This window comes from Corvus kubaryi, unplaced genomic scaffold (assembly GCF_017639235.1).
Source record: "Corvus kubaryi isolate FWS band 111438036 unplaced genomic scaffold, C.kubaryi_AGA036_p1.0 138, whole genome shotgun sequence".
NCBI classification, from domain to species: domain Eukaryota; kingdom Metazoa; phylum Chordata; class Aves; order Passeriformes; family Corvidae; genus Corvus; species Corvus kubaryi.
In genome coordinates this window covers 21,104,884-21,117,567 of record NW_024580672.1, presented here as the reverse complement: position 1 = coordinate 21,117,567, position 12,684 = coordinate 21,104,884, and the positions used below count along the sequence as shown (strand labels likewise).

Genomic DNA, 12,684 nt, shown 5'->3' with positions numbered 1-12,684 from the left:
CTGGCTGAGCCTCTCTCTTCAAGCCAGCAAAGTTACCTTGACTTTGGATCTTGACAGTTCTGGGAATGGAGCTGAGGACAGGGCTCAGCCCTGCCTCTCAGGATCCAGCACCAGGTTTTTATTGAAAGGTGACTCAAGACTTGTTAAACATCACATTTTGACCAGGGAGCATGGGCAGAGCTCCATTACCAGGAGTTCAGGTAGTTTCCATGGATGTTAATGCTGAGCAACAGCTGATGCTGCCTCTTGCAAATGAGTCATCTGACAAGCATCAGGAGGCAGTTTGGGACTAAAGCCTCATTGCTGGTCAGCAGGAATTTTAGCCAAAACATCTGAATTTCATAGCACCCCTGGCCAACTGCAGCTCATTGACTGATTACAAGTGATGCCTTTTCCTCGGCAGCCATCTGAAAAATAAGTTCTCCGTCCTATCTTGCATCCCTTGACAAACCCTGGCATAACTAATAATGCTGTCATGGCTCTCAGTGTTTCCACTTCTCTGGGTTACCAGGCTGTTGAGATGATGTGCTCTGTTTGCTCATATCTAAGATTGCGTGGCTCAGCTGTGCCAAGCCTTGATTCATGATAAGGATTGAGCCATCAGTCTTTGTCAGGCAGAGGTTGGAGTCTTGGTTGGGATTATGGATGGCTGCTTGAGGCACATGTGGGTCTGTACAACTGGATCTAAGCCTTGAAAGAGGCAGAAGTTTCTTACATTTAAGGAATGTTAATTTCTGCTCCTCTCTGCTTGGGGTATTGGCAGCATCAGCTCCCAGCACGGAGGTCTGGGAGAGCTCAGCAGCTCAGGATGTTGGGCTTTTATTAAAATAAAATAAACCCCCCAGCAGGTGGTCTGTAATGTAAAGCCTACCTCCAGTGCTGATGTCTGATCTCATTAGGGACACACAGGGAATCAACCCTGAGTGTCCCCTCCCCAGCCACCTCTCAGGCTGACTTGGTGGCCAGGGAGGATTTGCAGCCCTGCCTCTGCTAAAATGAACTTTGGCCAGTTTCAAAGAAGCACTGTGTCACAAATCAACAAAAATCCACACTGGAACACTGGGAAGAGTGTTATATGCAAGGATGAAAAGCTGAATTATCCTGCTGTAAAGTGAAATGGGGGGAAAAAAAGCAGTAACAATGGAACAGGGGATGTTTGCCTGGATTGTGTGTGTCTCAAGGAAAGGCAAGTTTAACCTGCTGTAATGCAGGGTCACTTCCCGTTAGCAAAACCCCCTGAAGGGAGAGAGGGGGAAATGTAAAAAGATACTTTACAGTAAAACAATATACTTATTTTACTCTGAGATCAAGGATTCTTTTTTATTTTTAAAGGAGCTTTTGAAAACCTACCCTTGGTTTTACAGAATATTTTTAACTCCTCCAATATCGTATGGTTTTCACTAAGTCATTATTTTAAAATGGAGCTGTTGTCATCTTTCTTGCACAGGGTGAGAATGACTCTTCTCCAGATGTAATTATGACTTTGTTCCTTAAATTTTCTCTTACAAGCAGCTGAACTTTTACAACTACAATCTATACTGGCTGAATTTTATTAATGGAGTCATTCTGCTTTCTCTTTCTTTGAGCTTTGCTCTCCCATATCTCCCAAAGCATTACACTTACATGTCTTTGTTCATTAGTTTTAAAGCCTTTCCTCGGCTGGGATAATAGAAAAAACATCTATTTCTGGTCATGAAGTTGCAATTCTGACTATTCTCAGTGGGGCATATATATTTCAAGTTGGGTTGGTGGGGATTTAGATATACAATTCCAGATAGCCTTAATGAGAGTAACAGTCCTAATTCCCCACTCAGAATATTAAAAACTGGTCCAGGGTGTAGAGAGTGAAATGCTCTGATCTTACCTTTAAGTACCTTTGCCTTGTTCTTTTTTTGTATTCCTAAATATCATTTGCATCTGCGTTCATTCGTTAAAGTAATTGAGAGCTGCTTTGAGGGTGAGGGAGTTGATTTTTGGAGCCCCTGTCTGGTTTGCTTTGCTGTGTTTTCCCGGGGATTGGCTGCACCTGGGTGCACCTTTGGAACAGAAAGGTTAATTCAAGAGGGAGCTGGAAGAAAGAGTTTAGCAAATTGACTCTGTTATTATTCTGATTGCCTTCAGTGTTAGACAAGAACAAGACGCACCTTTTTTATTGCCTTAATTAACTACCACCAAAAAAAAATCCCCACCATGCTGTGAATCTAATAAGGATTAAGATTTAGTTAGAATATTAGAACCAGACCCACAAGGAAGATACTTTTCATGCAGGAAGGACGTGTTGATTTTGTTCCTGAACTTCATCAGGAATCGTGGGGTTTTTTTAATTCTTTCTCAAGGCAACCTTTTATCATAAAATGCTAAGAAGCATCCATCCCCTATGCTAAGTTTAGGCCCCATTCTTAGTTTTGTTCATGCACTCCTTTTCCTTCTCTCCTAATCCACATCTTCACAGGGATCCCCCAGACCTTGTGGGGAGGATGCCACTGGTGGCTTTTCTTTTAGCAGGGAAGTGGTGCAGACAGAAGGGAAGGTTTTCTCCATTTGGACAATGTGTAAGAAATTTCCTGGAGCTTAATTGTCCATTCTTGAAGGTTCCTGTACTTACACTTGGAAGCCAATATCCATGGATAGCTAGTCTGGTAGTTAGGAGTAAATGGAGTGTGAATACTCCAGGCAGCTCTTCTTTCTTGTGCTCAGATCAATATTCTGAGTTAGGGAGGAGAGATGTGACTTGGAGTCTTCTCCTTCCCTCACTCTGGTCGCCACTGTTTTACCCGTCTCCCTTACAGCCCATTTGGACCCCTCTGGTGATTCCTGCTGATTTTGGGGGGCCCAGCAGCAGCAAATGGTCTCTTCTGGGGATGCAGCCACGGTTTGAGCAGTTTGACAGTGAAGCTGTTTGGCTTCTCAACACACATTTGCTGCACAGACCATTTCTTGATATGAAGGCAAATTATCTCCCACTGTGCTGCTGCCATGGATGAGTAGAAACTCTTTTCTCCTTTCCTCTTTCTTCTCTTCTGTTTACTGCTGGCCAGTAAACTATTTTAATTTAAAAGGTGATTTAATGAGATGATCTGTTTTCCATTCAAGTTCTTCCTCGTGGCTTAGCTCCCCTCCTTTTTCCCCCCTCTATCCATCTGATTTCTTGGCTGCCTGAGTGAAAGGACTTTCTCCCCTGCTGCTCTGCAGTTTCTCAGTGCTACCTGCTGCTTTCTTCATCTTCTCCTACCCCACTGCTTGTTCCTACCTCCTCCCACAGCCACCCTTTGAGTCCATGACCCCATTAATCTGCCCCAGTGTTTTTCCCCCTCTCTGTGCCATCAAACATTTTTGTGTGACTGCAGGAATTAGATCAGTCAGGGAACGAAGGAACAGGTCCCTGGATATGCATGAGCTCTGAGAGGATGCACAGAATTGAGTCTGTCCATTTTCTTGAGAGCATTTGCATCAAAATTATTTCCATCTGAGAAAAGAGTTTGGTTGTGACAAAAGATAAGGGAAATATTTGCAATGTATGAAAAGCAAGGAGAAAAATAAGTTCTGTCAGAGAGCAGGAGAGCTTGGATGCTACCCCAGAGTCTGGGAACTCTGTGTGCACCTCCCAGCTTTGACCAGATTTTCTGTAAGGCTTTGAAATTACTGTGGATGGGTTCATCTCAATGAATTTAATTAAAAATGAGGGTTGTTTGTGCTGATCTTCAGGGATCCCTCACTTAGCGGGAGCTGACTCCTTCTCACTGGATGGGCAGTTACAGAAAGGAGATTCAGCTGTTATGGTTGGAGTCGATGATGTCAGAGGGCTTTGCCAACCTAAACAATTCCGTGATTCTGTGCTCCAAACTCTGATCTACAGGGAAAGGGAAAACCAGTAAATGCTGTATCTTAATGCCTCTGATTTCCTCAGAAATACTGGATAGTCAAAAAGAGACATGAGCCAGTCAGGTCACTAAAATGCATAAGAGATGATAATTTTGTGGAAAAGAGTATTTCTTATGTCTTGTGGGTAGATTAAGGGTTGGGACAGTGAACTGAAAACTTCTCACACGGCAGGATCTGATTTTAGTGAGTGACTTTGAGATAAGGAAGTGTCAAACACAGAATCATAGAAACACGGAATAATTTAGGTTGGAAAAACCCTTCAAGATCGTCGAGTCCAACCATCACCCAGCACTGCCAAGTCCATCGCTGACCCATGTCCCCAAGTGCCACATCCACAAATTCTTTAAATCCCTGCAGTGCCATCTCACCCTTTGTCATGGATTAGCTCAAAGGAGAAAAACATTTCTAATCTTCACTCTGTTCTCAACCAAGACATGGGAAAGAAGTGTTTAGAGAGGGGCAGCTGGGAATAAGCAGAAAAAGGAATTGTGTTATATCTGCTTTTAAAAAAGGAAACAAGCAAAATGAAGGAACCTCTACAAGGGCCTGGAGTGACAGGACACAGGGAATGGTTTCCCAGTGCCAGAGGGCAGGGATGGATGGGATATTGGGAAGGAATTGTTCCCTGTGAGGGTGGGCAGGCCCTGGCACAGGGTGCCCAGAGCAGCTGGGGCTGCCCCTGGATCCCTGGCAGTGCCCAAGGCCAGGCTGGATGGGGCTGGGAGCAGCCTGGGACAGTGGAAGGCAGGTGAAATGAGATGGTCTTTAAGATTCCTTCCAACCCAAATCATTCCATGATTCAAGGATTTAAAATTGTTTAAACCTCATCAAAATCATAGTTACGGATTCACCAGTGGCTGTGATGAAAACCGAGTTCTAACAAGTTTTGGGATCAGGATTTTAACCCCTCTCCAGTGGAGTGGTTGCCTCAGAAGCATCTCCCATCCCCAATATTTCCAGTGCCCCATTCTGGCTCTGTGCAAAGTCACAGCAGGAACCAGCACCCAAAAGGTCCAACTTGTACAATGCTTTGCCATGAAATTGTTTTGATGAGAAGGACGTTGCTCAACACCTACAACTGCAGGATCCTTCCACGCCAATAAAAATTATGTGGACAAGAGGACTGAGGGGAAAAAAATATTCCCATGTTATGGGACTTGGAGTTGTTTTTCTGTTTTTCACAGGAACACCAATGCTGTTGGGAAGCAGGAAGAGGAACAGCACAACAGCCCCTGGTTCTCTTCCAGATGCAGCCTCCAGAGAAGCCATTGCTGCTGCTACTGATGGCTCATCCAACAGGGCAGTTCCCTCCAAAGACACCTCCAAATCCAAAGAGATCCAAGCACAGGGTGTCCTGAAACCAAAAACGCCTGTCTCCGACAGTGTATGCAACAGAAAAGCGTCATCAAGAATCCTCCGGGAAGAAAACGTTCACAGGCAAAAGCAGCTCCTAAAAAGTAAGGTACAAATCCTACTGTGGTTGTCAGGAATATGGTTTCAATAATAAGATGAGGTCAGTCTCAAAGAAAAAAAGTGAAATAATGGAAAGTCAGGCCATTTTTGTCCAGCTTTAAGTGCTGAGCGTTGAGTCATCTGGTGAGAGATCAATCAGCTAATCTGACTGTATACATTGCTATGGTTAATAGAAAACAAGATTTAAATTACAAAGATAGGCTTAGATTCCCAAGAAAATCTTGAAAAAGCATTAAAATTGCAAAGTCAAGCAGCCCCAGACCGATCAAGTAACACCAGAACTGAGGTTATTTTTACAGCCTTGTTCTGATACCTTCCTTTCTCTCCCGCAACTTTTTTTTTTGACGCAACAACCTGAACTATGATTATCAACAAGGTTTCAGTGTGTAAAACATAATTTCGTTGGGTTCAGCAGTGTCTGGGATGTCTTACTTGCAACATTTATTCTCACAGCTAAAATGCAGGTGACACCAGCAGCTGCATTCAGGCACCAGGTATTTTTGCAGAAGATGACTGAGATTAATTTGGGTTTAGTATGAGTATGTCTGTGAGAAGTTTATTCCTTAAAAATGCTCTCATGGTCATAGAACCTTTTTTTCTTACAGCTGTTTTTTCTGAAGAGAATTTTTTTGTAGAAAGGTAGGCAAAACTTTGTCATCATTGAGCATAAAGCTACTGAATGTCATACATTTCGAAGCCTAAATGCTGTTTTCGGTGCCTGAAGTTAAATCGTGGCATTCCCCTAACTGGAAGTGACTTTGTTTTACAAAAGTGAAGCATCCACTGAGATCTGGCAAAGCCCAACTTAATCCACACCTCTGTAAACCTGGCTTAGGGAGGAATTTAATTTCATGTTCACAGGTTTCAAGGTTTATTCCAAAATGTTGGTGAGAACAGTGTTAGGGAGGAAATACAATTCAGGCTTTTATAAGGCAAATGTACCCTACACAGATCTTTTTAATATGTTTTAAAGTACAATATAATATGTACAATATGTCATAAAGAGGAAAATATTTTAAGTTTATTGTAACCAAAAATTGAAATAAAACAGTAACGGGCTTTATTCCCAGATATTTAGTTCTAGAAATCAAATTATTTGGCAAGGAAGGAGCACTCCAGTGTGACTTTTCAAAATAGTTCATATGGAAGTTCCTTTGTTATTTTGGATTCGTTCTGTCCTCTGAATGAGAATCTTGTCAGCTCTGATTTTTGAGCACACAGCCTCTTTTGGTCCTAATTTGTGCAGGGAGTATCAGTCAGTGAGCATTAAAACTTCATTATAAGTCTAGAAAATAATCTCTTTCTCTCAATGTGAATTGACAGCTTTCATAATAATACCCTAGAATGCACAATAACCTTTTGTTGATTATTTTTTTCATGGAGTCTTTCCACTGGCTAATGGATATATAGGAATGACAGAAAGCAAACTGGATTATAAACAAAGGGGAAAAAAAACGGTGGTGCTGATGAAAGTCTCAGTGTGGTCAAAGGGAAATGATTTGTGGTTAAAGCCCGTAAGAATCTGGTATTTTCTGCAATAAATGGGAATGAACTCCAACTGCAGGTCACAGCAAGATATCCCTGGATTTCTGTGGGGCAACTTTTGGGAAAGGAGCACCAGCAAAGAGAGCTGAGCGCCCAAGAGGTTTAATTGTGATTGTGAGGGCTGGATAATGCGAGAGGAGCTCTGGGTGTCACAGGGCAGCAGGGAGCACCCACCACTAGATCTGATCTCCTCTGCCTAATGAGGCCTGTTAATAACAGCCTGGCTTTCTTATTTCAGGAACTGCCCTCTCTGTCTAATGAGGTGGAGAACCCAATAAAAAATTAGCCATGCACTCCTAATGAACTTTTAAATCTCTCCAAGGTGATTATGAATTCTGTGGTTCGAGGGACAGAACAAAGGAGCTCAAGGCACAGGACGAGTGGGAGCGAGGCAGGAGGGTGACACTGTCCATGGTGCCACTGTCCAGGGTGTCACTGTCCAGGGTGACACTGTCCAGGGCTCGCTCTCCAGGTGTGACTTGGGAAAAAAACCTGCTCACCTGGCCAGGATCCAGCTCCCAGCTGGAGAAAACACCATGGACACTGAGGGTAACGCATATTTTTTTTTCCTTTTTCCCTTTTCTCCTGCCTGTTTTTACGTTTTTTTCCTTTTTTCCTTTTCTTTCTTTTTTCCCCCATGGATGGTGTTTGCTTCCTGGGAACTGACTGAGGGCCTAAGTTCACATTCCCTCGATTTTTTTTCTCCTTTCCAGTGAAGTTTTGGCAGTTTGTATCCACTGCCAAGACTTGCTTGGTTGTCTGGTTGTCCAGGCTCCCTGTTTGGAGCTGCAGCTGCTGTTCCTCGTTAGGAGTTTGGGGATTTACAAATTCCCAGTTCCCCAAATGTCTGGCGCTTCCAGCACCAGCTGTAGGTGTGGACATGGCCCAGGTTGGTACCAGGCTCCAGCAGCAGATGGACTTTCCTGCCTTTTCCTCCAGCATATATTGCAGACCCATCTCTGCTCCTGTCTTCTGTCCTAAGACATTCCTAAATGTTGAAGCAGCCTTTGACTGGGAAGTGTTTTGTTTCTGGATCAGCCATGGAGGGATCTGACAATCTAAATAAACAGGAAAGAACTGTCGGTGACGAGTTGCTTCGGTGATGGGGTGAGAAAAGGAAGTGGGCAAAACATCAAGAACTTGAATTTGGATGCAAAAATATGTAATTCAAAACCTAGATATGTATAAACCTTGTAGGACTAGGGGGAATGGCTTCCCACTGCCACAGGGCAGGGCTGGATGGGAGATTGGGCAGGAATTGTTCCCTGGGAGGGTGGGCAGGCCCTGGCACAGGGTGCCCAGAGCAGCTGGGGCTGCCCCTGGATCCCTGGCAGTGCCCAAGGCCAGGCTGGACATTGGGGCTGGGAGCAGCCTGGGACAGTGGGAGGTGTCCCTGCCCATGGCAGGGGGTGGGATGAGATGATTTGAAGGTCCTTTCCAACCCAAACCCAAAATCATTTTCATCACTTTAATAATCTCTTCCTGAACTCAGCCCTATGCCCATCACACTTTTTCCTTTGAACTACATGAGAATGAAACAGTGTCTCTGTTCCCTTTAGGAAGCCCTGGAAATCCACAACCCTCAGTTCATCTCTCGCTCCCAGAAGAGGCTGAAGAGGCTGGAGCACATGGTGCAGCTGAGGAGGGCCCAGCAGAGGGAGGCTCCTCCCAGCGTCCCCGCAGCGCTTGTTCGCAAGCTCTCCACATCCACTGCCAGCAGAAAGAAGCACTTCACCATCCCCGACCCTCTCAGTGGTGAGTTGTGACCAGCAGCAGGTCTGTGGCTGCCTTTGAAATCCTGTATGGAATTGCCATATCAAATTTGGGAAGAGACACAGGAGCGGCTGTTCCTGGCTCACCCTCCAGCATCTGTCCAGATGCTGCTGGCAGGAAATCCCAGCAGCTCAGAGATGGGTTAGTGAGGATGAGGAGCTTTCTGTGCTCTGTGGCAGCTGGGAGAGACCTCCCTGGGGACTTCTTGTCACTGTCACATGCAGTTGTGTTCTTCAGGATGGTGCAGTTGCTGCTGGCTGTGGGGGTGATGGCAATAAATGGAATTCGTCCTCTCCCAGCTCACAGAATGACCAGTTTGGGGACAGAGGTGACAGCAGGGAGGCAGGTGGGATTTGGGATAGGAGCCCCAGCTTCAGGTGTGGCCTTGCCACTTGCCTCAGAAATCCCAGGGCTGGGAAAGAGCTCTGGTCTACCCAGCCCTGCTAAATCAAGGTATCCAAACTCTGTGATTTCCTAATTGAAGCTGATGAGGTTGTGACAAACAGCCTCAACCCCCAGTGAGGGACCCCCTTCTCTCCCTCACAGCCCAGACCACACCTCTGTAAATGTTATCTAAGCACAAGATGCTAAACAAATTGCTTTTCTTTTTCTTTTCGTTTTTCTTTTTTTTTTTAATTGCCATCTGGATGTTAATTAATTCAGTTGACTAAAGAACAAAGATTTATTTGATTGATTGGCATTCCTCTTTACATCTTGGTTTTAAATCGGTGCCTGCTTGAAGATACATTATTCTACTGAAAAGCAATTTAGTTGAAAAGATTAAACAAACTAGAAAAGACACCTGGAGGATGCAGGTGTGGGAATATTTGATGTCCTCAACCCTGGGAAACACAGAGAGGTTTTTGGCTCCGTGGGGATTGACGATGGGTGCAGGAGAGGTGGGTGCAGCCCCATTTCAGGGTTCTTGGAGGTGCCTGGAGAATTCCACCTTCCAGTGGTGCTGTGACAGGGTCTGTCCTACATCAGAGACCTACTGGGTTTTTATAGTGAGAGCTAAATAAACACAAGGAAACACAGCACAAAGCATGAATTCTATCTTAAAGACTCAATAGAATTAATTCACCATTTCAATTATCCAAGTTAATTTACCTGGAATCAGATCTCTCAGGGCTGTGCAGTGTGAGGACTCACGAGCTCTGCCAGCAGCAGTGGCACAGACCAGGAGTTTGTGGAAGTGGCAAAAATCTCCCCCTTTTTTCTGATCATCTTTGAAGGTCCCCCAAACCGCTCTCAAATACTTTAGGAAAAGAAAAAAAATGGAAGACTAAACCTATTTCTCCTGAAATTATAATGAAATTTTAATCTTTCTGCTTGTTTAATGAGTAATAAAATCACAATATTGAAATATATTCATTAATTATTGAAGTTAATGACTATTTCCATCTTTTGGTAGTTAGTCATTAAAGGTAAATTTGTCTAAAGAGAATCTTTGGTTTCTGTAACTCACCTGCCTTTGTGTAGCCACATGTGGTTTTCTGTTTGTGAGATGTTAATATCTTTATAATGACAGGAGTGTCCCATGTCTGTTATTGAAGCAGAACTGGAGTTAACACTGGAAATCCAAGATGCCTGGATAAAGCACAGCCCTGTAGGCTGCAGTACAGAGGGCTCTGGAGGACTGTGCTGAGCTTGCTCTGAGTCCTGGAAATTGATTTTTTAGGATTTGTGGGGGTGGATGCTGCTGTGCAGCAGGATTGGTATCATCTGTGAGACCCAGAGTGGGGGATTTTTTTTTTCCTCACCCAGGGCACTGGATGTCTCTGTGCTTCTGATGTCGCTGCTGATGACATCCATTTATTGCTGATGGATCCATTTATAGGGAATCTACCAGCAAATCTCTTAGTGGAGAAAGGATGCTCCATCCCCAGAAAGCCTTGGCACAGGCAAAGTCTTCATGGAATGGTTTGGGTGGGAAGAGACCTTAAAGATAATTTCATTCCACCCCCTGCTGTGGGTAAGGACACCTTCCACTATCCCAGGTTGCTCCAAGCCCCATCCAGCCTGGCCTTGGACACTTCCAGGGATCCAGGGGCAGCCACAGCTTCTCCATTCTCTTAAGAAATCTCTGCCAAATGCAGAGATTCCCTCCCACAGCTTTCCTGCTCTCAGGAATCAGGCTGCTCCTTCACAGCAACACCCCCTGGAACAGCATTGGAAGTTGGAGGGTAAAAGGATGACCTGGGAACGTGCTTAAGCATTCAGGCTTGTATTGATGGCACCTCTGGGTTCCAGGCTGTGATCTTGTGGTTGTTTGTTCATCATTTCCTTCCTTTCTTGTTTTTTTTTTTTTTTCCTTCTCTTTCCTGATGTCTTAGGATTTGTGGAGGTGAAGCTCTTCACGGCTCTGAGGTTCACAGGGCTCATTGCCAGCACACCCTCACACATTTTCCAAAGGGCTTTTTCCCAGGAGCAGGTTGGTTGATGGGTTTAATTTCCACTGACCCTGCCAGAGTGACCCTGAGGATGGATCAGAGCCCAAGGCTGGGCAGCTGGAGCAGGTCATGAAGCACACTTAGCTCAAGCCCTGACTGTAACAGCAGTTATCCAACTAATTCTCCACCTCAAGAGGACATTCCCTGCCCAGTTCCCTGTGTGCCCACACAGGAGGGTGGCCCAGGGTGGGGAGAGGTGGGTGCCTGCTTTTATTCAGGTGGAAATGGGGTCTAAACTGCAGCCCGAGGTGTTTTGTTGAGTTTGCTGCACTTATCTCTCTCTGAAATAAGCTTGGTACCTGTGCTTCTCTCTGGTCTTGCAGCTTTTATTCCAGTGAAATAATTTACACCCAGAGCAAAGACCTGCAGAGATTTTTCTCTCTCCCAGAGAGATTATTCTAGCAGCCTAAAACATCTTTATTGATAATATGAAATTATTGACTAGCAGGGTTTCCCCATGTTTTGACAGTGTTGTTACAACCTTAGTTCCTTGTAAGAGTAAGAAATAATTGGCATTCAACATCATTTCCATATAAATACCAACATCTGTGCAGTTCCCATTTACCTTCCCGTGCTCAAAACCCCGAGTTGTTTACCAGTTTTTAATTGTCCTTCACGAGTGGGGTTTTATGAAGCACTGAAAGTAATCTCAGGAAAATGAAAATGTTTATCCTGCACAAGATTTTATCATCACAAGAGCTCTTTGAAGGCACAGAACCTGCAACTCTCAGGCAGCCTTTGTGCTGTGTAATGGGTACTGCTAAATTTTGAGAGTGCTAATTAGCCCAAGATAGACAACTCTGCTGTTGACTGTGTCGAACAAATTAGAGATCCCACTGTGACGAACTGAATAGAAACAATGTTCAAATAACTGCATTTAAATCTCCAAAACCCGTAATGTAATTACTGCAGTGACAGGACTACCAGCTGTTTATAGGCCTTTAAATCTGCATAATGAACAGCCCTGTGATCTTGGTGTGCACCGGCACTTTTGGAGGTTTTACACAATTCCTCAGGCACATTTGGGGTTTTTTTCCCTACCTTCCCTTTTCCTGCCCTTTGAGGGGGTGGTGGTTCAGTGGAATTGGCCATATAAGTTGAAGGTTTTCCTTCAACCCCACAGTGGGACCTGCTGAGTTCCTCTGGATTGGCATCCAAACCCTCTGTCTTTAGTAATATCTTGGAAACAATTTATATCTCTTCAGTCGTGCTTCTAAACCTTCCCCAAAAGTTTTTTTTTGGAACTGCAGGAGCCTGGAGGGCGAGGATTGCTGTTTGCTTGGGTTTTCCAGGGGTGGGTTTCTCCCCTGTGCCAGGGAGGTTTTTATTTGGACTGAGGGAGGAGAAGGTGGCAATCAGGGAATTTGCAATAATCCTGCAGCCACTCAGGTGTATTCTTGTGGTCTTCACACTGGTGCTCGGCTGTGACTTGATTTGGGTCCTTTTCCAGGTCCCTTTTCCCCATTAAAACTTTTAATAGTGCCACCCATTCTTTTGGTCTTTTTGGCTGGCAGCTCTGAATAAAGCCTAAGCTGCAGTCAGGTAAAGGAATTAGGGA

The 12,684-nt window shown here is 44.6% G+C and overlaps 1 protein-coding gene across 1 annotated transcript in view; it reads left to right on the top strand.

Moving 5' to 3' along the window:
• The window catches only part of CUNH10orf90 (chromosome unknown C10orf90 homolog), a 58,003-nt gene that overhangs the window by 39,588 nt on the left and 5,731 nt on the right, over window positions 1–12,684 (top strand). The window contains exons 4-6 of the mRNA XM_042019567.1: window positions 5,067–5,339; window positions 7,223–7,449; window positions 8,460–8,655. Of these exons, the coding sequence (XP_041875501.1) occupies window positions 5,067–5,339; window positions 7,223–7,449; window positions 8,460–8,655 (696 nt within the window). The remainder of the gene's footprint in view (window positions 1–5,066; window positions 5,340–7,222; window positions 7,450–8,459; window positions 8,656–12,684) is intronic.